Source organism: Synchiropus splendidus, chromosome 10 (genome assembly GCF_027744825.2).
Source record: "Synchiropus splendidus isolate RoL2022-P1 chromosome 10, RoL_Sspl_1.0, whole genome shotgun sequence".
Lineage (NCBI taxonomy): Eukaryota > Metazoa > Chordata > Actinopteri > Syngnathiformes > Callionymidae > Synchiropus > Synchiropus splendidus.
Window position 1 is genome coordinate 12,140,854 of NC_071343.1, and position 24,897 is coordinate 12,165,750.

General features: G+C 44.6%; 2 protein-coding genes across 2 annotated transcripts in view; one reads left to right on the forward strand and one right to left on the reverse strand.

Annotated features, from left to right (window-relative positions):
• Positions 1 to 1,102: 1,102 nt before the first annotated feature.
• rgcc (regulator of cell cycle) lies at positions 1,103 to 4,129 on the forward strand. Its single transcript, XM_053877308.1, has 5 exons — positions 1,103 to 1,225; positions 1,331 to 1,504; positions 2,575 to 2,682; positions 2,763 to 2,825; positions 3,463 to 4,129. Exons 1-5 carry the CDS (start codon positions 1,198 to 1,200, stop codon positions 3,468 to 3,470), a joined length of 381 nt encoding a protein of 126 aa, XP_053733283.1. The 5' UTR covers positions 1,103 to 1,197; the 3' UTR covers positions 3,471 to 4,129.
• Positions 4,130 to 15,380: 11,251 nt separating this feature from the next.
• Positions 15,381 to 24,897, reverse strand: part of vwa8 (von Willebrand factor A domain containing 8) — a 40,758-nt gene continuing 31,241 nt past the window's right edge. Inside the window, exons 40-45 of the mRNA XM_053876344.1 lie at positions 23,670 to 23,778; positions 20,756 to 20,881; positions 20,302 to 20,460; positions 18,169 to 18,267; positions 17,745 to 17,983; positions 15,381 to 16,822 (exon numbers count right to left, since the gene is read on the reverse strand). Of these exons, the coding sequence (XP_053732319.1) occupies positions 16,714 to 16,822; positions 17,745 to 17,983; positions 18,169 to 18,267; positions 20,302 to 20,460; positions 20,756 to 20,881; positions 23,670 to 23,778 (841 nt within the window). The 3' untranslated portion in view covers positions 15,381 to 16,713. The remainder of the gene's footprint in view (positions 16,823 to 17,744; positions 17,984 to 18,168; positions 18,268 to 20,301; positions 20,461 to 20,755; positions 20,882 to 23,669; positions 23,779 to 24,897) is intronic.

Below are 24,897 nucleotides of genomic sequence, written 5' to 3' on the forward strand. Positions count from 1 at the left end.
CTGTTATGAAGTTGACTAGACCTGTGAGCACTTGTCTGCTACAAACATGAAATGTTCCCAAATGGGAAGCTGCTGAAACTCTCTGGTCTAAACCACCATTCTGTTGTTCATGAATGTTTGCGGCTTTGTCCGGGGTCACCGGGGCCAACGCTCAATGATCTCCGTCTGATATGGACTCGACCTCTCGCTCGCAGTTCTTGGGAAAAGCGGCTGTCACTTAATAAGCTTAAGAGTCCTCGGCAGCGGGTCGGCTTCCCACCGTGGACCCCAGAAGGAAACCCCTCGCAGCCCGAGCCATAAATAAGTCACAGATAATGAAATTAAGGATTCCCTCCTCGACTGGAATGTTTGGGGATTTCGGGATCAGGGAAGTGACATTTCCAAATGTCAGCGTGTTGATGGTGCCGCTCTGATCTGCCCGGTGATAAAATATGAAACACCGTAGGCCAAGATTATTAATAACTGTGACGTGGCACTGCTGCCCGGCAAGTGACACTGGAGTTGTTTACCAACAGACTTTTAATGGAAGAGACGTCAGCGGGGAGAAACTCTACACACACGTGTCAACACATTGGCGCTCACTGGTGCGCACATTTATCGAGTTATATTTGCTTATTGAGTCGGTATGAAAGGTGAGTGAATGTGTTATAACATGGGCCCTCATGTACACACAAGGACTCAAACTCACTAAAAAAATATGGAACACACAACATCCTCAAACACACAACTGCAGAATTCTGCAAAGCCTTTGTGACACACTCTCATTTAATGGACCAGTCTCTGACTTGACACGTCAAAGCTCCATCGGTCACCGATCATGATCGGCCGATATCGGCGTGATCGGTTTATTCACACACAAATAAAGAAATGAGAGGAAGCCACACACTTTTATTATTAAAGCTCACACTCACACACACACACACACTCACACACACACACACACTCTCACACACACAAAGTCAAATTCTCGGGCAGATGAGGTGTCAGTCACTTAAAGCAAATGACGCGCACAAACTGTCACATGAACTGAAACTCTGTGGAAAAAAAAGAAACGCGCTTGGAGTCACGCAGCCCTCTCCTCGCACGCCTCCCTAGGCCCCGCCCCCTCAGCAGGACTCGTTAAAAGAGCGGGTCTTCTGGTTGAGGGGATGACTCCTTCAGGACTTTTTACACGGACCGTGACTCGGACTTGGCGCGATGAAGTCTCCAAAACTCACATCTCAAGGTAACAAAAACCAACACCTTCCTCTGCGCGTCTCTGAGTGTCACGTCAGTGTCCGGATCGGATCGGTTCATTAAAAAAAGTTTTGTTTATTTTGGCGGGCGGCAGAGAAGCTCATCAACGTGGACGATCTGAGCGATGTGCTGTGCGAGTTCGACGCGGTGATCGAGGACTTCACGTCCCCGGTGGAGAAGCGACACTTCAGGTACGACGAGCACCTGAAGACCATGAAGAGGAGGAGCAGCGCCAGCGTCAGTGACAGCGGCATCAGCGACTCCGAGAGTGAGTTCCACCTTCATTTCCCTCTCAAAGTGTCTCACAACATGTGCAACATGTACACGGAGGCAGTGGCGGCCCCAGCTCTTGTGTGGCCCGTGCATCGCATAGTATTCCTATTTATATTGTTTCAATCTCTTAAAAGTACATTTTTTTATACATGGCTGACTTTCTACTTTATAGAAAGTGTGTTTATTTGAACCCTGTCCTGGTTGTGTTTGACACGTGAAGATCCCCGGTTGCCAAACAACGTCCTCCACCATCCTGCACTATAGTTGATGCGCGTGTTGAGAGCAACGTGCGCCTCCCTAGTAAACACTGGTTGGATTGTTCTCCTCTATCGTCTTCTGTTAGCCGACTCTGCGGAGCCAGTACAGGGCAACAATTGAAAAAGATAACTTGCTGTTATGTTTCATATTCTGTGTCTTTATGAGGCTAATAAATGGATCATTACTGGAGGGCTAATGATCGGGTAATGAGGGCAGTGAAACCGAGGCGAGTGGTTGGAACTGCAGTGTAATGATCTGGTAGAGAGGCCTGAGGCTTTAGATTCCAGCAGGAGGCTCGTCCTTGCCATGGCAGTCCACACAAGGGCCCGTCCCATGCAGGGGCCTTTTGTGTCGCCGGGTGATGGATGAACTGATCAGTCACAGGGTGGAGGCCTGTGGCTATGGGAGACTGGACACGATCATTTCAACAGCGGATGTTAGTCTGGGGGGGGGGTGTTCTGTGCGGACGATGAGTGGGTCAGCGAGGAGGTGACATTTAAGACGGTCCTCAGAGAAGAAGCTCTCAAGTGCTGCACGAGTCAGGGGTCGGTTACTGCTGCAGTCGATGCTTATCTTGACTGATTCCAAAAGAAATGAGGTGTAAGCATGGACATGAAAGTTGCAGTCAGTTGTCCTCCTTCCTCTGCGTTTGGTGTCTCTGCAGCTCAAGAGTGAGTGACAGGTCCGAGGCGAGGAGAATGCGCTCATTACAAACCAACCTTCGCTCCACTGACACAGATCGCAGCAGAGGATCACACACAGACACACACAGGTCTGAACGTTTCGTCGCTTGTCTGTGTCTGCCAGGTGCTGAATCGCTGAACAGGAATAGCTTCAGCTTCAGCGACGAGCGCCTCAACTCTCCCACCATCTTCTCCCCCGCCGCCTCCCCCCCGCCTCTGATGTCACCCAAACGTAAGTTTAGAATATTGTTTGAAGAGCGAGTGAGAGAGAGAGAGCGTCCGTGAAGATGTCCTGCCTTGTCTCCCCATCAGCCAAGCTGGGCGACACCAAAGAGTTGGAGGACTTCATCGCCGATCTCGACAAGACATTAGAGGGTGAGCACTTGTGATGAATGAGCACGTATCCTGGCGCCAGCGCTTTGTTCCTCTGCTAATGACCACTCCTAAAGTGACAGGCCGCTCACTCCCACTGCGTTTCAAAGAAACAATACGCTGTCAGGACAAGTTGCACGCTCCGCTCATTCACAGCGACTCCACAGATCCATATCTCCAGAAGCAGTCAGAACACAGCTAAAAAACCTTAATGCTGTTTACGTTTTCGCTGCCAAAGGTTGTGTCACTTTGTTTTGCAAGTGGAGTGTCGGTAATAGGAGGAGGGCTGTGGTGAAAAGCCACCAACCAGCCTGCCTTAAATTTAGCCGCGACCATTGCGCTTCTACGGGGCTTGTGTGTTGCGACTTGCATGGAAATGAGGAATGTGCGCGGGTGCAAAGTGGGCCTTGAATTCCAACTGTAAATGTCAGGCGTGGCATGAGACCCAAGTGGGAGTCGGACTTTTGTTTCCTGTGCCGCTGAATATGTGTAATTCATGAGGCTGGCAGACGTCCTGGGCCGAAGCGGCGCCCCCTGTGTGTGTGTGTGTTTATTAGGGTCACTGGTGTTTACGATGACCAGAGCGTCTGCCGTCCTGAGCCAAGAGTTCTCATCAGGTCTGTCTTTTTTTTTCTTTTAGATATGTGACTGGGACGCTTAGTCATGAAGCCATGAGGGAGTGGAAGTTTGGACCCCCCTCCCCTTGAGCAGCTCCTGCCCCCCACACTGAAAAAGAAAACCCCAAGAGAATCCAGCTGGATGACACAGCAACTGCTAAGTGGCTCCAGGTCGGCGTCGGGTCCTGCCAGCGCTTCTTCCTAAAGTTAACCTGGCCGGCGGAGTCCAGGCCACCCTGGCGGACGCCAGCAGACAGAGGGACAAACTAAATTAGCTTTCTAGGGGACATGAGGACAAGAATACTCCGCAGCCATGAGGTAACAGATTCCATGGCCTTTTGTGAGGAGTCACACTGGAGCATTGAACAAGCCCAAACCTTAACTCAGAGTGATGCAAAGCCTTTTGTATTAGAGGTATATTTCTTATTTTATAGAGCTTCTTATTGTAAATTTGTTTTTTGTTTTGTTTTGTCAGATATATTTTTGTACCATATGTAAATAATAATTGTCATATATTTTATTTGCTGTCACACGAAACAGACAGATCTCTGAATAAACTGATCAGCTTTAAGTCTGAATGTGAACTGGAAACTCCTCAGAACCAACTGGGATGCAACCTGAGTATTTATGAAGCTACTGCCGACAAGAAACCCAAGAATACAATAAAATATGAATTATTGATATTTAAAAGAGGTGAATCGTTTTTTTTTTTCCATGATCAAAACACTTAAACACCAGTGGTTCCGGTCAGCCAGGATGGAACCGTGATACAAAAGGCCCTTGACTCACCAAAAACAATGGCACCAACCACTGGAGCAAGGCATCCTGGGTACTGCGGATTGTCCGCACTTGTATTGCTCCCATCACATGTCCATCAATATATAGCCACTACAGAGAGTTTCTGGACTTCACTGAGCTATTGAGTGCCTCCCCCTTCTGTATTTACCCCCCAATATTTTCCTTTTTTTCCCCCCAGTTGGTGAGTAAATCTGATGGTGGCCATCTCTAAAGCCACCCTCCCTTTATCACCACAACATACCAGCACATGATCTCATTAACATCTCCATCATGTGGTCAGAGGTGCTGCTCACTTCCTCCTGAAGAGAGCAAACTGTGCCATGTCGCTGCACAGTAACAGTAACATATCGTCTCGGCGTTTCCCCTTTCTGTCCTCATTTATCAAGCACTCAACAAAGCCCCTACTTATGTAACGCCTGGGTCTATTTCCAGTGGTGGAGGCACACAGGAGGGAGTGACCCCTTGCTGGCCGGGCAGCAGGTGTGGCTGCCTCAGTCTTATGTCAGAGGCACCCCTCTGTCTGCTGCCACCAGAGGTCAAGGGTCGGTGGATGCAGCTTAATGCTATGTTGGTGACATCGTAACGCAGAAGCAGGTGCGGAAATAAGACCATTCACTTGCCTGTGGACGGATTGTTCAGATCAGACAAGCGGGAAGGGTCAATAGGTCTCAATGGCGGCTTGGACCCCGAATTTCGGACAGTTGGCAGGGAGCTCTAGGACCATGTTGACACAACAAATGGTCTGGCGAGGGCACGGCGGGCTCCCCTCTCTTCTAAAATAACATTTTGGCCTGGCAGCAGCGGGCATCTTTTATTGGCAGCAGAAGTGTTAGCCTTGGCACCGGAGTTGTTTGTGTAGGGAGCTGGAAGTGTGGGAAAGCGAGGCAGGGATTTGCTCGGACCAAGACGGAGCAGCAGTCTCTGAACGCGTGGCGGGAGAGACGAAAGAGAAGTGGATAACTGGAGATGTGCTTCCATGTGTTACTCTCGACACCAGACGGATTCCTGCGGGGGGCCCCTGCCGAAGACTGCTGAAGTGGTCAGGCTATGTATAAGCAGGGCAGAGACGCACAGATGTGAGTCCACATCACAAAGAGACAGAAACACGCCCGGCCAAATATCAGGTTCAGCTTACCACTGGGTCGCTGGTGTGCAGATGTCCCCGCTGGCTGCGCTCACGTGTTACGTGTTTTCATGTTGATGGGTTCAGCTGTCTGCAACTTATTACGCTGCTCAGATGAAATGAAAACGTCGTCGTGGAGCACGGAGCGAGTGGTGCGAACGATGACGCGTCATAATTCTGAGTATCGGACTCAACACTGAGCCATCTCTCTACTGTGCTGCAGGGGCCGGAAAATGTGGCCCCCATAAGGTCGGAGCAAAGCGTGATGAATTGATATTCAATATATTTAGGGAAAAATACAACGCGAGTCAGTGCCTTTACATTTATTATACATATTTTAAGTATTCAGAAAAGACCATCCAATATACAATTTAAATATTTCATATTTCATAATGATCAAAATTCATAGGAATCTGCTTGAGAATGGAAGTTTATAATTAATCTGAATTATTTGGATCAAACGATTTTCTTTTTTTTTGGGTTATTAATAAATTTGATTCCCAGCCCTGTTTAGAATATGTAACTCACATAACTTAAGTTACATATAGGACTGTTTTCTTCTGAGCTCCTGTCTTTTGGCATGACAAACCCTCTCGATGGTCGCAGCCTATACTTAGTTGCTCACCTCTAATGTACCTGAAGGGTGTGGAAATGCTCTACGCATCCAGCTACAACGGGATGGAAATTCCAGGGTGAACGGCCTGTCATTGCCGTCCATGCAAGACAGGCATTATTCTTAAGAGCTTTTATGAGACTCAAGCTCATAAAATTTGATTTGTAAATGAAGTAAACCAAAGGTTTAAGTGAGTATTTTCAGGCCATTCAATGTTTTTAGAATCAGAAAAACTTTACATGCACTTAAATGTCACTATAAACAACAAAAATATACAAATGAAATGTAAAATCTAAAATGCAAAATACTCTTTTTTTCTTAAGCAGGTGACGTTTTTTAAATTACAGAAAGAAAAAACAGAACAAGAATCCACTTTCATTTTGCAGTTACATCCAGGAATAGTGCGGTCATACTCCACTCAATAGTTTAGCTCTAATACAACTTCCACACACTGCTCCGAGGAGTCTCATTCCCCGGTGGTGATGAAATCTCACCATTACGACAAGCCCACTCTGGACTTTGCCAGCATGTTTGGCCTCATCCGTCCAGCAGGAACCAGGTCACAGATGTTTCACACACACAGGCGACTGTGGTCACAGGGAAATCTGAACAATATGTGGGTGTGTTAAGGCTGACAGAGGCCGTGGACATTCATGCAGCTGAATGGGAAGCTCGGGGACAGGTGCTGGATGGATTTCTAAACAGTCGCTTCTTGGGAGAAAAACATGTTGTTTCGACCCAGAAAGATTTTTGTACATGAAGGATGTCATTTAAAAGCACTCACCAGTTTGAAAGTGGGCGCCACATATATTCTATAGATATGAGGTTTACAGCAGGCAGCTGTGGCGCTGCGTTCAGGTGCTCACCATACGAACGGATGAATCCGCCTCTGTCTTTTATTCCCTCAAAATATTAGTGCTGTGCAAAAATAAAATAAAGAAAACATGCTTTATACAAAAATATGCCTCATTTTAGAGATCATTTTTAAAAAATGTTTTCACAATAATATCATTGCGGACAAAAGTTTGAGCCCAAGATAACATCGCTAAGGGAGTTACTGAAAAGTCTGTCAAAACAGTGGTGATACTTTAACTGGTCTTGGAAACTTCAAAGTGTGTGTGAGAAGGTTAAGACTTGTTGAAGTTTGAGAAAGGTTCAGCCTGGGTTAAGTATTTAACGCGTTAAGTACAAGGGCCGGGGGAATGCTTCACTGGCTTTTACAGGCTGTGTGTTAATGTGTTTGCTCGCGCAGTGGCTCGTCTTTTCCTTCCTGGAGACAAAAGAGCCTACAGCAGGAATCATTAATGTACTTTAGGTTTTGAAAGACAGGGTTCAAGGTCAAAGTGTCACTCTATTTGAAGGTACTGGTTGGAAGGAGCAGTCGGGATTAAAGGTGCGGTGTGCGTTTTCTTGGATAGATTGTGGCTGAAATTGAATGTTGACTAGACAAAGAATATAAAAAGCATGTGTCCACTGGTGATTCTGAGTGAGGGCAGATCAACCTAGATCAGATATAGGCTGTGTCCCATTTCTCCCCCTAACACTCGCACTTGGTTTTGAGCTCCCTCCACTATGAAGTGCCCTCCGACGACGAAGTGAAGTGATTCACGTCCCTAAGAATTGGGACAACACATCATGACATCACGCATAAAGACGTGTCATTGGCTGCAGTGCTGTGTTTTGTTTCCTGCATATCCAGTGTTGCAACCTCTTGTATCTGCACTGATAATCTCACTTGGTTTGGTGAACCAACGGAGAAGAAAAGGGCGGAGCTGAAGCCACTGTTGGAGGTATGAGGATGTAAACGTTAGCCTGGATGCTGTTGTACATACATGTTGTATTGTTCATGTGGGTCACTGACGTGTGATACGAGATTAAGTCAACAAACCAAAGAGTAGTCCTTGCTACTAAAATGTCCCTGTTGTCCCATATTCACTCGCTCCCCTCACTTTTGGGTCTGTTTATCAGCATCAAGTCAGAGGCTTTCTCTTGTTTGGAAACGTGGCACTGACGTTGTTTGTTCCTTTTTGAGTCCTAAAAGTCTCCCCGTGCAGCAACAATGGGTTCTGTCTTCTCAGCGGCGCACATGTGTCTGATCCTGTGATGCCAGCAGGCAGATGGAAAACAGAGCCAGCGAGAGTCGACAGGAACTGGAGTGCACTCACGTTAGCCGGCCAGGCAAAAGATCAATATCCCAAAATACAATACAGCCCGGTCACGAGCATTGACAAGCGTGCGGTCATTAACACATGGATGTGGCTTCGCTCGTGACTTCACCATCCAGTTCACTGTGAGGTGGACACGCCATCGCATCGGACTTGCAATCCAGTTGAACAAGCTAAGGCTGGCAGAATAAACACAAACATTTAAAACAAATATCAACAGTATTTGTTTCAATTGACTCCGACAGTCTGAAGAAAGAGCTGAGCCAAAAGGCATGACTTTTCAGCTACATCTGTGAGCAAAAGGAAAGAGGTGGCAAACACAGGAAGGATCACACCTCACAGTTTCACCATGCTGTTCCTTCAGAGCAGCATCACCATCAGAAACCATTCCAAACAAACCATCAGGAGGTTTGTTTGGAAAGGCAAGCCACGCCCCCTTGCTCAACCCTCATGACCCAACCTCAGATAAGCAAGATGTTTCTGACACAGAAAAGAGATACAAGGTGTCTTTTTCTAAACACATTCCTGTGGTGAAATATACGGACGAGGTTTTTTCTGGTGGAGCAGAAGTAAGAGTAGGTTGTCATCATGACTAACTGGAGGAAGAAAACTCCAAGTTCAGCCCAAACACAGATGACCATGAAGGCCAGAGAGCTCTGTCTTCAGTAGGACCACAGACTGAGACTATTGTTCTGAAGTGAGTCCCAACAGATGCTGACTTCTCTGGACCCTCCTCCAACTTTCACTTCCCCTCCCACCCTGCTGTTCTTCCTCTCCATCCTTCAGCATCCTCCTCCTCCTCCACTAATCTCTTTGTCACTCACCCTCTGTTATCAGCTGCACTTCCAAACTCCTCCATTGTTGCTTCACTTATCAACGGCTCCACTTATACACACACGTGGGAGGGAGAAGAGGCCGTGTTAGTTTTCACCACCTCCTTCTGTTTTCTCAGCACGACTGGTGGGTCAGCGTGTAGCTCGGGGCCGGCAACTGCACCCTGTTATTAAGACCCAGTGCATATGAGAACTGGAGCCTGAGGGGGGGTGTCCTCACCTTAGCTCACCTGATGGATGGAGGCCACTAACATCTTGAGTTATTGGGTTGAGTTGACGGAGTAGTTCCGCCAAAAATAACAAGTGGTTCCAGGATGGATGCTTGCTTCCAGCTTGCAATCTCAATCTATGCACCTTCTTAAGACAAGGCACCTTAGTTCCTTTGGTCTGATGTAGTTCTGACCTACTGCTGCGGTGGTAATTACAACTGTAAGGCGATATCCTTGTGTCAACACCTCCCATTTACACAGTGGGCTACTCCTCCTCCGTCCACCTCGGGGCGAACCCTCCTCAGAACCTTCACTGACACCGCTCGACACAGCGACTGACCAAGACAAACACCGTCCTCCTCATCGCTGAAGGGTTCGTCTCCCGCCGGGTGAAAGTTGCTGAATGGTGATGGACTACTTTATGCTCTCCCCCTGCGCTTCGCCTGGTCTTGCCCAGATTTACGCCTATTGGAGCGGCGCTGTTTTCTCAGACAATAAATCAGAGCCAAGACTCCAAGTCCATTAACCTAAATTTAAAAGGATAAATCAGGGCTGTCGTGGTGAAGTTCAGCGGTTTATTTAAATCACGGCCCATTGATTTATTAAGAGAAAGATTCAAACCAAATCCAAACCTTCACCGGTGGTTTCTTCAGCACGTAGCGTCGACCTCCAATACAAATACTATCGATTGGTTCTCTCTGTGGAATTATCCCACTGTAAACAGCTGCCATCGCTCAGTCTTCCCTCTGCCTTCCAGCGAGATAACAAACAGAAAGTTCAAGTGGAAGATCTGGACAAGACTCTGCACGCTCCCCTTTGTAACAGAGGCCAATTCTGATTTGAGCCAAACGCCAATTTGACTTTACATTATGACCACCTGGATAGTATTCTGTCGACAGGGGAGGTCGGCACTAGTCTTTGGTAGGGAATGGTGAGTGAAAGGTTTCGGAACACATGCTGCATCACAGTGTACAGGAGCTGGGACGACATCTGCCTCTCACCCCGAGTAGCTGAGATCAGCTTCAGCAGAAATAAGCAGAATATAATAAATACGACAGCCATCTTTATTGTGTGTGTTCAGCTTGTAATGTGAAGCCGTGGATATTCATTCGGTCTCAGCAGCAGACCCTGTGCTACCCACACACAATGAAGCTGAAGTATGATTCAGGGATTAAAACTCTGGGAACACAGTCGAATGACCAGACGTCAGGAAGCCTGCAGGAATTTCCTGCTGAGCTGATCGAGCCGTCATCCGTTCTGTGTGTGTTTTGATCACGAACAATAATGTATATCACAGAGTCATAAAGTTCCTTGTGGTACAGTGAGTCGATGCAATTGTATTGTTGTTTTGATAGATATAAAAGAAAGAGGTCACTTCAGTAGACCGTTCTGGGTTGAAAACAGAAAAACGCTGATGCTTGTTTTTATCAAGTCTGAGGTGAACTTCCTCAGTGGAGCAAAGGTCGGCTAAGATTCGCACGCATGAGGCTCAAGGCCACATGACTCAAGACTAGATAGTTCGAGGTCAGGCGGTCAAGGACCATGGAGGATTTGGAATAGGTAAGACACAAGACGTTTGCTGCTTTAGAGCAACCAAGGACAGGTGGGTATGAAGGTGGGAATGAAGACCAAGAGTTGCAGGCACCAGCACCAAGATGGTTCCAGATGAAGATGAGGCAAGCAACATGTTCTTTAGGGTGGAAAATATATTTTTACCCAGAGAAATCAAAGCGCAGTGATCAAAGCTTGGGAAGACCAAGTGTTTAAGGGGTCAAGAATTTTGGATGATCCATCAGAGGACTAGGTTTAGTGAACTTCAGAGGTTGAAACCAAGACAAGAAAATTGAAAACTGGCCTTTTTGGTGCCGAGACCAATACTTAGGCGTGTACTATGCAATATATTATACTAAGAAACAGTGCTTTTTAGGGATTGAGACAAGTACAGGGGGTCAAACTGGGCTGAAACTGGGCCAGTGTGATGCTACAGGATCAAGGCTTGCAAGTCAAGACCAAGACTTCTGGGAGATAAAAAAAAAACAAGTCCAGACATGGATGTTGAGTTAGGACTGATACTCTGGCCTTGGGGTGGTCGAACCGGTCCTGAATGGGCCGGGGAGGCGTTTTCATTCGAACCCATCTAGCATAGAAAGCATCTCCAGTCAGGTCTCTGAACACTGGGATCAGTCAATTCTCAGTCAGCTGTTGCATGACACCTCATGGGTTCTGATGGGTTGGAACTTCAGGTTTGGACACCTCAACTCGAGCGAAAGACAAGACCTGGACTCAGGTCAAGACAAAACCAACATGGGATTTGGGAACAAAGAGGATGGATTTTGCTTTAATATTCTTGCCGATAAAAATGTGCTAACTTGAGTTTTGTGCCCATCAACTTATCACCGTCTCTGTAAATAGTATCATTTGTCTATAAAATTATTGTACGTACACCTGCGTAACATTGTATGCTTGTTAACATTAAAGAAAAGAATAAAGAAAGTAATCTAGATCTTATAGAACTTACAATAATAATGACCTTATTAAGGTTGTTTTTGCCTGTAACAGAGAAGACTTTAAGTCTGCAGTTTCTCTATATCAAATGAAACTGTTCTACAAAGACGGTTGGTGTGGATGAAGGTTTTTGTTGCATCTAATCTCGAGCAGTCAGCTGTCTGGGAACTTCGACAGCTGCCTTTTTGAGGACAGTGTGGACAAGCAGAGCTTCAGGATCTCATGAGATGTAATCTCCACACTTGGTAGGAGACACATCTAGTTCAAGCATGACGGACCTGTCTTAGTCAGAGCCGGCTGAGGTTGGGAGGAGCAGTTCCCTGATGACACTGTGACCTCGCAGCAGATGAGAGGACGATGAAGAAGAAGTCGTTGAGAATGGTCACTCTCCAGCTTTCATCCTTTCCCCACGTCCTTCATCATCATTACGGTCATGACTGGCTTCCTCCTCGGGCTGTTGTTGGGTCTGAGCTGCAGACCAGACACCGTCTACAGACCCTCCCTTGTTCTGGGTGGCGAGAGGAACAACAACACACACAGAGCGCGGGCTACTAGCAGGAAGAATCCAGCGCTGGCAGCAAGATCCCTCCTTTTCTCATCAAAGGGCAGATTCATTGTCTTGAGACTTAGACTGGAGGTGGGTCGCGCTCTGGGAGGAAGGAATGACACAGCAGAGGAATGACTCAATCTGCTAAACAAATCACTCTGTTAGAGACGCACCACTGATGCAGCGGAACAACTTACAAACGGCAACGATGACCAAAACAGGCAGTGAAAGCTGGTCACCAAGGAAACACGCTTTTTCCGTTAGATTCTAAAAACTTAAGACCCAGTTCTGTGAAGACATCACAGCTAGAATTTGAGAAGTTTTTGCACCCTACAAAGGGAGCTCAGACCGATGTTCCATCTGTGGAATGTTTAGGTAACTCATGATTTAGCGAATGAAATTTGGTGCGACTGTTATTGAAAACACGAGTGACAAGCATCTGTCGCTTCCTCCTGTCACCACAGCGACTACTTTATCATGTCAATAAACACCATGAGGTTGGTTGGTTGTCGAGGGAACTATCATCTGTGAGCTTGAGAAGTGACCACAGACACATTCTGCCAGAAGCCACTTCCCCTCAGACAGAGATGGAAAGTTGAGCAACGGTGGAACAGAGGAGTCCCGTGGTGATTCATTCATGGTGAAATCACAGGAAAAGCAGAAGAAAGATGTTGAATGAAACTTGTAGGGTGGTTTTCAGAGTTTCGCTAGCTGGAGGAGAAACGTTCTATTTATAAGAATCACAACTGAAAGAGTTTCTGAGCGTCAATCTGGTGAGACATCTGCGGTGACAACGCGATGACGGACTTGCTGATACGGACTCAGTTAGCGCAGTTTCTGCTGAGGTCAGTGACCGCAGTCACCAACAGACTATGAAAGTTTGAGCATGAGCAGCATTTTTCCTGACCAGGACGACTTGTTTAGCTGTTAAAAAAAGTGCCCAAAAAACAATGAGGACAATGAGGAAAATCAAAATCACGCAATTAGAATATACAATATAAATTTGAAAAATTACGAGGTTTAGAAAATGAAATTGTTTGATAGAAATGTGTTTAAATTGTGCGTTTAAAAAGGTTTAAGTAAACAACTTGGATTTTTTGAAACAGCAGGATTTATAAGGTTATAATAAATAATTAGAAGTGTTAACAATAGAAAAACAGTAAATAAATAATCCAGTACTTTGATCGTATATGGCCATGGCAACATCATTTGGGTTTGTTTATTGTTCATGTCTCGTTGGACACTCCTCCCGGCCCAGTCCCATAATGCACAGCAACAGCTGCAGATGGAGTACAAAATAATATTGTTTTAAAAAAAAAAAACATGAGAACAAAGTCCATTTCTGTAAATACAAATCTCTGTCAAAGGCAGAGGAAGCTACTATCGCCCACAGTCCAGGACAACTGGAGGTTTAGGATCTCATGAGATGGAGTTGCAACACCTTGGAGGAGGCCACATCTCGTTCAAGACTAAAGGACCTGTCTCAGTCAGAGCTGGCTGAAGTTTGGGAAGAAGACACATTAAACTTGAGAACAGTCACTCTCCAGCTTCCATCATTTCACCAGTCCAATTTCCACGACTGTGTCTCAAGGTTTGACTTCTAAAACCCGAGAATCCCTGCGTCTATCTCGGACTAATCTTCTCCATATGGCCTTGTATGGTTGACGTCAGCGACGCTGCCCGGACTCGCCGTCAGACACCAGCTCATGTCGGGATTAACAGCACACAAAAGTGTGTCATAATTCTGGATGAAGGAGGATGAAGTGCTGAAACTCCGACTTGTAATCCGCCGCTGTTACCGCCGCCGGTTTTCATCACCGCGGCTGAACTTCTCACTATCAGCATTTCTGAGTGTCAGTCGCCGCAGCGACCCGTCTGTGGGTCTGTCAGCAGCTCGGCTCATGAGATTCAGAGGACGGCTCTATTAGAAGACGACAGGGGCAGGTGTGTGAGTCAGAGACTAAGCTGCTCACACTGAAAAGGGATCTTGTTCAGTGAAAAGAGGGCAGTGCCCCCCCTTTTTTCAGAGAACACCCCCAGTGATTTGGTGTGGAGTGACACACAAATGGAAAGTACACATGTTACATACGTTTTTTTTGGCACTGTTGAGATTTATATAAAAAAAAGCATATTTTTAAAGTTCCAATTCTTGTGTGTTTTTTTACTCAACTAAATTAGTAGATAAACAACTTCCCAGTTTTGACTGTTAGCATCATGCTAACGTTTTTGCGGTTCACCATTCATAAATAAACATATAAAACAATCACTACGCTGCCAGTCATATCTCTGAAAAACACATTTCTTTTCATGTTTCAAGTCTTTTTTTTGGTGACATTCCTTTTGTCCCCTTTGCAAAACAGGAAGAGGATTTAAATGCAGCGCCAGCAAAAAGAAAATCCCCAAAATAAGTTGTGAATCACAGAAAAGCTGGCGAGTGATGAAATGCATGGAGCAGGAAGCAGAAGTGATTCACACGCGTGACAGAACACCAGTCTAGACGTGGTAATCAGTTTTCAAGTGTCCACCAGGTGTTTATCACAAACAACCATTCAGCAGTGTTTGTCGGCGCAATTCCACGCTGATAAAACGCGTGTCAATAGAGTGGCGAGACGTGGGAACCAGAAGTACCGATCCTGCTCAGGAGTTGGATCACAAGAGCAGCCTCTTGTGTCTGTAAACAAACTTAACTCAACAGCAACCTCTGGTCTTCACCTTGTTTTTCCGCTACAAGAATGATTCTAGCAACCACTACCTATGTGCTCTTGAGCAAGACATTGAGCCCCAATTCGCTTGGAATGTCGTCAACAAACAGAGCCAGAAAACAGATGTACTAATGTGTAAATATTATGGTAACACAGAGAGGTATATTTTTTCTTGTGTTTTCATGTGTCGTAAAATAAATCGTAAAGTAAAAATAAAAAAAAAAATTATTCATGCATTTCAAGTACAATAGGAATTATTAAACATGTTTCTTTTTAATTCCCAATTATTCACTCCAACTTTAACTTAAACTAAAAGGATTTATTTTATTGGAAATAGATTTTAGCACTTGTAGTATTCGTCACACAAATGCAGCAATATTGTTTCGGAAACAGTCTGGACATCATGAAATACACAGGGAGGACAACAGTTAATATGATGATATGAATATGATAACTTTAATGAATTACATCACAAATAATTCTATACAATCACATAAGGCAAAGGTATCTACAGTTGAACATGCTATTGTGTATAAATATGAAGCCGTTATTCTGCAATTTTATGCCTTAAATGAGAGTCAAATTCTGACTGCTGTTGTAAATAAAAATGAGGTTTGTTATTGTCCAACACAAAGCAGCCTTAAAGAGCTCATTATTGTGACACAGCAGAAACAAAATTAGTGTGAAAAACAACAGATAAATAGACAATAAAAAGCGGATAACAGAAACAAGAAAATGAAATCATGACAGTCAAGTTATGATAAACCCAACTCGGCGACAGACATTTTGCCGTCACAGTTAAGAAATGGGGGGTCAGTAATGAAAGGTGATCTGGGATTCCATGCGGGACTGAGGCGGTCAGTGGGTGTCACAAGATCCAGAAGCCAGGAAGGAAAAGGGGGCGATCATGTTGACATGGACGCTGCCAGAGAACACACACACACACACTCATACATGCTCCTACAGCGGCAGCCTTGAAAGAGCGAAAGCGAAGTCAGGTGGGAAATTCCCTGCTGCTCATCCAGCCAAGATATTGACACTGGCACCCTCCAAGTGTCGCCTTTCGTTTTCACCTCCCACTGTGAGGTTTGTTTCAGCCCATAAAAGGATTCCAGAACGAAAAGTGGACCTGAACACAGCGTGTAAAAGCAGCAGGTTGTTTGAGTCCGGCCACTGAAAGCGACCTTGCGCTGGACAAGGCGTCAGATTTTGCCTGGCAACCTCGACAGCGCTTGTGGCAGCAGCTGATGGCAGATAAACTCTGTCACGTCAGTGAGATGACTCTTTCCTCCTGAGACTGGGTGAAATATGATCTGGGATCAAGACGCGCTGCAAGTACAAATCATTATTTCAAGCAACTCACATGATCAATATACTCAACTATAAACAATAAATCAATTATGTGTCTGATATTTTTTTATTTTACAGTCATTTTCATTTAGATTTGCCAGGAGAAATCCATGAACTGGTGGACAGGTGACTTGTTTCTGCATCACTGTACACAAGTAACCTGGACGCTCAGTGACGGCTCACAGAGCTGGAGGGACGACCCTCATGACTATCTGTACGAGATTGACTCTTCATTGTTATCCGTAAAAACAGAGCATCACAGGTCATAGTTCACACAGGGTCAGATTCAGATGTTCTCTCATTCAGAAGAGTGAAACAAAAAGCAAATCACAAAAACGTCCTGCACTTCCTTCTTTCTCGAGCGAGGTGTCATGTGATGACTCCAATCTACCTCTTGGTCTTGGTTTCTGTTTTCCAACTTTGTATGTTTCAGACACTGGACAACATGGTGGACGTGAAAATCTGCTGCAGTATTTGAGGGATCTGTTTGGTGTCCATGGCAACGAAGGATCTTCCAGCAGGAAGAGTCTTTTGAAGTCTGGAAAAAAGGGAAATAAAAGTTGAGTAACCTTGAAGTGTGGCAACAACACAAATCTCCACGAAATGGGTGAAGACCTGGTGTGTGATGAATGGAGGGGCCCCCTCATTTGCATAAACCCACCGCCATAAATGAGGCTCTTTGTCGCCTGTTATGTAACTTCCTCATCTATTTTGGTGTTTTAACTGCTCGCAACACAAAGACACTCCAGAGTTCACGAGGATCATGAACTTACATAAGCTCGGCAAACCGTCTGACCAGTCTAACAGCTTGATGCTGATGCATCTCCATCATTCATTTCTATTTGAACCACTTTTTCTTTTAGTTATTTGCTGACTAACTATTCGTACAAATTAAAACTTAATATCTAAAACCTGTTGCATGTTGCACCTGTTGCAAAAAAAAAAAATCACTGTAAACTTACGTATAGTACAGTAGTTATTTTACTTTTTTTTATTTAGTTGTATTATTTATGAACAATATCATTAATTTAACTACTTACCTTTCTAATCCTAAAATATTTTAAAGATAATTTTTAGTTCCACATGATTTGAGTAGTTTCTCAGTAATGATGCTTTGCTTGATTTATCCCACATTTATTTTTAACTTTAAACAAAAAAAAATCAGTTTTTTTACAACTTAATTTATTGCTTTAAAAATGTGCAGACTATCCAAACAGATGAAATGAAAATTTTACAAGCAAATTATTGTTTTATTTGTGTATTTAACAAAATATTTTATGAAACAGTGTTTAAATGAAGGATTATATTACTTTTTTATTATATTATTTATTTTTCAGAATTCTTATTTTAAATATACTTGAATAAGTTATTAAAATACATAATCAAAAAAGATAATTTTACTATTATAGTTATTATTTTTATTCATTTGTTTAACTTGTGCTCACCCTCCATTTACTCACCTTTCAGCCTGATCGCCCAGAGATCCGATGAAAATGGCGAAGGCATGGACCTGCGGGTCAGAGGTCAGGACCTGGGCGAAGTGTTCAGGCCGGATCCCGTAGCGCTCCAAGTTAGCGTCGCTTAGAACCACGACGAAATGCTCGTCGGCTTCCTCGCGTCCCAACTCCTTGATGCTGTGCTCAGTGCCTTCCAGGGTGAAGTCTCCGCTCATGCAGAACTGAGAGTGAGCATGCATCGTCTGCCGGGGATACGAGGATGCCAGGAGAGGACGGTGAGGAGGGAAGGAGGTGGGTGAGAAGGAGACAGGAGGACGATGAAGAGGAAAGCAACGAGTAAGGGACATGAGCAGAAAGTAAAAGGCAAATGGAGAAGAATAAAGGACGGACAGGAGGATGAAGAGAAGAGGATGACACAGGGCCGTACCTTCAGAACTTTGAGCCTCTGCTTGTCATTCTTGGGCACTTTGTCGGCTCTGACCAGCTCGATGTCGAAGCCGTCGCCAGAGTGGCCCATGATGTCGTACTGGAATGCCAAAAAAGCAAAGGGAAGTTTGCATTACTATTGGGTGGTCATGTGGCAGGCAACAAGAAAACATTGAAAGTAAATATTTGTCGGTCAGCTCAGCATGACAAAAGGGGGGAAGGAAACAAAGAGGGTAAGGGAGGAGACAAGGCTGGAAGGAAGTCAAAGTGCAGGACAGTAGAAGGATGAGGTGAAGAAAGGGAGAAGACAGGAAGAGACAGGGACAAAGGGAAATGGAGGGAACAGGAGGAGGGATGGAAAAGACAGCAGAAGCTTGCGATCAGTTGTGATAATAGTAGTTGGGCAAGTGCCAGTAACAGTAGTGCGGTGAAGAATCCAAAATAGCAGTAGAAAGTCAAACCAGTCATCTGAACATGCATGGCATGAGCTCGGTGAAGCTCTGTGACTGAACTGTTACACAACATGTAGCATTCCCCGCCTCATGCAGGACTGAAGTGGCGGCACGCAGGTGTGACGTGGCAGAAACATCAGACCATAACTTACACCCGGGTATCTTCACGGCCGCCACCTCCCGCTAAACTATGATAACCTGTCAGATGTACACATGCCTCCCATGCGCCATCCATCACTCTTACATAAGAGTCCCGGCCCCTCACCCCTCTATTTCAAGCGTCATACATGATGTGAACAGGCCTTCTGGAATACCAAATATTAGCGTTTCAGTTCAACAACAAGCTGCTATTAAAAAAGTGTATTTCCATCCTGTGGCTCTCAATGAAACACGACGCCCCAGGTCTCTGATGATGTCACAGCTCCATGAATCATGCGAACACGTGAGGACGGAGAGTCATAGGATCAGTTTTTACAAGGTGAATCTTCTGCCAAGCAAGCAGCCTGTGACATGTGATGGGGAAAGTGTGCGCCTGTGTGCTGATGTCAGGGCGGCTTTAGTGTCACACAGGGGCCGAGGAGTCTGTGAAAGCCTCACACCCCAAATGTATCAGAGCCCCAATCAAACTGTGCCAGATAACCAACTCTAAATCACTGATGTTGGAGATGAAGTGCAGGGTGGGGTGACGGTTTCCACCAGAAACAGTAGCCGTTGTTTTTAAAGAAATCTTCTGATCTCGTAATAGTTTAGTAATAGGCAAAGTCATAGCAGTGACTCATAGTACTGACATCAGTAACATGACGGTGATGTCAGCGACAGTGAGGCTCATAGTGGTAACAGCAGTAGCAGTGGAAATGCAGGATGTCAAGTCTGTAGTAAGAAACAATAGCCACAGAATAAGTAACACTAGAACTTACAAGAGGCAGTAAAAACTGAGGCACAGTAGTTAACAGCAGCAGAATTAGTAGTGTTACTTTAGAAAGCAGGCAGGTAGGAAAATATCCCTCCACTGAAATATTGTGACGGCGTGATACTATCTCAATAATTTAGTCACGCTATATAAATATTTAATCAACTAATGAATGCTTAGTTATGTTAGTGTTTCTGAGTTGTATTCAGGTATCGGGGCATTTTAGCCTCATAACTCTTCATAATCTCCAAACATCACAACAAGATCTCCCAATAGTTCAAGCCCAGGTTGGAGAGGCAGCGTCTGCTAACCGCCCCAATGGTTGAATCTAAGGAGATAAGACCGGCATCCGCAACATTCAAAGGGAAATGAGGTACTGTACATGAGTCAAATACTCATGGAATTACAATATAGTTGCATTTATTGGTCCCACAGTGGGGAATTCAACTATACGTAGCATATCGCCAGATAACTGCCAATACAGAGCTGTACAATCATAGCTTTGCCTCGAGGATTAAAGGTAGCCATCGTAGCCATAATAGTAATAGTGGTATGACTGTAGGCAGTAACCATAAGTGGCTCAGGTAGTAGAAGAACAGAGCGAGGTGGCAGACTTTGGTCGTGCCACATCTGTAAAGGACTTGTGGTGGGAGCAGCACTGGCTACTAAGAAGTAATAGTTGTTGTAGAATAGTCGTCAGTAGCAGCTGGTCATCGTGGTCATGAGTGACCGTCCACTTGTAGTCAGTGAGCTGTAGTGTGTACGTTTTCACCTTGAACTTGTGTTCATAGTTCTCCAGCGCCTCCATCACCATGCACACGGCCTCCATGGAGCGCTCCAGCCTGCCGTCCACGCCGTTGAAACGGTACATGCTTCCCGACACGTCAGCTAGCACCCGCAGTCGCTTGGGCTTCTGCTGAGGGCTGCCCAGCTGGAAGTGGAGTAAAAACACTGGTTCCATTTTCATGGTTACAAACTAGACATTTGAGGAAAGAGGAGTGTGCTGTGGCCTTTCTGTGCACCTTCATGCTGGGACTGAAAATGTAAGAGCTAAATTTGGAGGGAAAAGGTTGGAGGAGTGGGAGTGGACAAAAATGACGAAAAACAGGGGTGTAATAATAATCTCACACACATCTCTGGAATGTGACGGATGAAGGTCAGAACTGCGTATGAGAGGCCTTCAGTGTGTGGCTGACTTTGAAGGCGTGGCAAGAAAAAACATGCACCTCTGGCTCCTGTTCTCCTCTGCGTTTATAAATAGACTTCTCGCCCGTTAGCCCGTCGATGATCTTTGCGTCGTCCAGTTCCCCGAGCGCCTGATTCTTCAGCCACTGTCGCTCCTTCCCTTTGGCCTGAAGGTGACACACACGTCTTGAGTCATGTTTCCAAATATATAAACAGCATTTTGACACTTCTTGCAAGTGTGCACCAACACTTTCTCTTCCTTAGCGACAAGATATTGAGCCATGATGCCATTGCCTGTGTTACTCGGGGTCATTTCAGTAAAAAGGCTAACTGCTAAGCCAATAATAAGAATCAGGAAATGTTGCAATTACAGTTTAAAGATCTTATAATGTCTGACTAACAAGTTCATCGTCTCGAAATACAGGCTGTCACCCTTCACTGTTTACTGACAATAAGGCTGCATGGAATTAACATTCCATGTGGGAAGTTGGGTACCACAAGCCAAACCCCATGCCGCCCTCTACGCCACACCCACTCCGCCACTCGCGCTCTGGGTCACCCTTAAAGCCAGCAGTTCTTAGAAAGCTATTGCTGCTTCTGTGGTCGTCCGGAAGGAAGACTTTTGAAACACGTGCATGGAAATGAACGCCACTGTACGGAGAGGACAAAGGGAGGAACCCAGAGCACACCGTCTTCTGTTCCAAACTAGCATTGTTATTGTTCCTGATATTAATCTCATGCGTAATAAAGAGACGAACAATAGCCAGAGCTTGTTTGAAGACGGCATGCTGCTAGAACAGAAGTGGTTTCTAGCCATGAGGTAAACGCAGGCAAAAACAACACATCAACATGCTAAAGTATTTAAATCTTACTTTTCTACTTGCTGCTGATGAGTGACAAGCAAATACTCTTATGACTTTGTACAGAGATGATCAATACCCACAATTATTCAGACACTTCCACAAGAGAAAATCTAAGGGATTTCAACAGGAAGTAGATCAATGTAAGTGAGTGTCTTTGGTGAACAACGACACAAGACACGTGGCAACTAGGATGAGAACAACAACAACAAACATGGAGGAATCCCTGAACAAAAGCAAACCAAAGCATCTGTTTGCTTTTGTTCAGGGAGGTTTTTCGCTACACAATGGCCAGGGTTTCCACTACTCTGAATGGACTTGAAATTCTTATAAAACTGAAATTCTTATACAAATATTTCCAAGACATTAATAGAGCTTTAGTTTAAATAAGGTGATATAAAAACTGGAATATAGCCACCATCGTGATTTATTGTGCTGCTGTGAAACTGAACTGAAATGTATGGGTAATATACCAAATTCTTTCAAATTGAAAAATGTGGCTTCTTGTGGCAAATATTCTCATACCATTAAACTGCGATTAATGAATCCCAAATTCTCTAATTTATTTGATACATTTTTGTAATCGAATTACACCCCTAGTAATTAGTTACCGCCAATAACCAAAACATCATAGTCAGATGTGTCAGGTAGACTCTCGACTTAAATTGCTTTAGCATTAGGAGCCAATAACTGGAATATGTAGTCAGATCAGACGTACGACAATGAGGCTACTTCCCCTTCCAATGTAGATCCAGGTGTTTACATTAGCAGATCGCTGATGGATGGATGCCGGGGTTTCCCTCCAGGGACACTCATCCCCACAAACACAATACAGTTTTCTTAGAAGCTGCCAGAAATGGATCGGCATGCGTGTGTCTGTGTCACATCACTCCGCAGGTATGATTAAAATAACACGACTGTGCCTGGTCACGCCCGCTCCGATTGGTATAATCTCCTTCATCTTTATGGGAAAAGAGCCCCGAGGCAGCGAGGACAAACACAAACAATAACCGCAGTTCAAAGCCGACGGCGGCGCGCCTGCAAACACCTGGATGGCAAACACAAACACCCTGGCCGCAGCATGTGAACTTCACACCTGGACGGGAGGATAATAGAGCGAGACGTGCCGCTGCTCTGTAATCTGCCCAGCAAGCCGCACGATTTTCACGATTCAGTCACATGACCTCGCTGACACACTTCTGTGACAAGCGCTGGAACAATGTGAGGAAACTCGCGAGCAAAATAAAGAGATGGAGACAATAGCAGATGTACAACCCTTCCACCCCCAGACCAATGAGGGAACCCCAGAGTGGACAGCGCCCCTGCTCTTCCTGACAACAAAGATTATAAACTATTTCATGGCATCACATGACGGACTGGATTTGAAGCTGTCGCCTTTGGAAGGTTAAAAATAGTGAAGCGCATTCGATCCGTTGTTCCAAAAATATGATTTATGTCTTTTTTGTGATCCCCTGTCTTAGCGGTCCAGCTAGTTAAGATGACTGTGTCATGACGCGAGTGTTGATGCTGTACTCGGCTGAGGTGACAGGAGATTATGACCGACACCTCCAACTTCACGTTGCAACGCCAAAACCACAGTTCATATCAGTTGTAACACTCACATGTTTTCTCTATATTTACCTGTCATCTTATCATCTTATTTCATAAATAACTTCTAGCTGTTCTGCTCTGACATTTGAGGCCAGTTACATATTGCTATATTGCTAGTTAAAAAAGATGAAGATACAACACTTTCAAGAGTTTGTTTTTAAACACAGATCATAAGAAAAGCACTAAATTAAAAAAGATAAAGAACTGAAGAGATGGAAAGTTTGACTGAAACATCTAAAAAGAACTTTCAACTTCAAGTGTGACCTCAAGAACAAAAGGTTTGATAAAACTTAAAGTAGTATTCGATAGGTACACAAAAACAATAATCTTATATATACCATACATAAACTACTTATTCATATGAGTACTAGTAGCAGTGGTTCAGTTGTTTATTAATGGTTTTTGTATGTGTTCCAAAGTGGACACTATAAAACAACTATTACATGTGGCTCAGAAGGTGCCAAGGATTTTGATTCACACCGACCTGCAAATTGTCCAGGATGATGCGCAGAGACTGAACTTGCCTCCTGACTGCACTGGAAAAGCGTTCGTAGGTATCTGCGTCGTACTCACTCATGTCAATCTCCCGTAGCCTGATTAAGAAGAGTAAGCAGATTGTTACTTCATCAACTTCGTCCAACAACCAGCACAGTCTCAAACCCAGTGAAAACCTGTTCTCAGTCATTCTACATTAAAAGTGAATTGATTCCACTCCATTTCTATAGACATCTGAATGTCTATTGTGATTCTGAAACTGGCTCTGCTATGTAATCTGCAGTGAATCTCAACAGGAAGGAAAAAGGAAGAGAGAAGATCGGTTGGTCAGAATGAGAAAGAAAAACACCATCAGTATTCAGGAAAACATTGGAATCAAATTTGAGGGAAAAGTGAAATTGAGGGAGTGAAGTGACTACAAATGTCACTATTTATTTGACATTAGAACTTAGTGATGGAACTGTAAAGAACCACACCTTCTTGTAGCCAGCAGGCCCACCATCAATAGGTTGTCATTCAGTTTCTTTTGATCACTTTTTATGACACAGAGGTGGGATGACTGTTTAAGCCCAATGTTTAGGTTCTCATAAGAATCCCCTGCAGGTGTTAAACCTTGGCTATGTCTTGATATTTGGACGGGTTTACCAGGTGTTTGAATCTCGTGGCTACAACCAGACCATAACCCAACACAGGGAATCAGGGCAGACTTCAAAACCTGATCCTACGGTTAAGTCTGGTCTCAGTAGCGCTCGGATCATGTGCGTGCTTGAGGGCAGACACACTCAGTTTGATGTTTACACTCGGAAGGCATCTGCCGTGCAATCAGAAAAACTAAACACGCTAACCCGGAGAAGGTCAAGAAGCATGGAGGTAACTTGTGGCAGGAATTTCGACTCAACATGTAACAATGACCTATTACTTAACAGTCATATGATCTAAAATGTGAACTAAATAAAGCATTGAATTTATTTAGTTAATGGATCTGTTTCACTTTCATAAAATGTGCCAGCAACAGGACACAAGCATTACTTTCATTTTCCACTGACACTTTCCTGCTACCTCACACAAAGGCAATCCTTAAACAGATCAAGCTTCTCGTGTACAATTTGAACACGTCAACAAAGTAAATGCCCAGTAAAACAATTAGAACGGTCCACATTCAGAATCCTTATCTTTCTTGTTTTCACTTGTTTGTAGTAGTTATGGGCTCAGTTCCT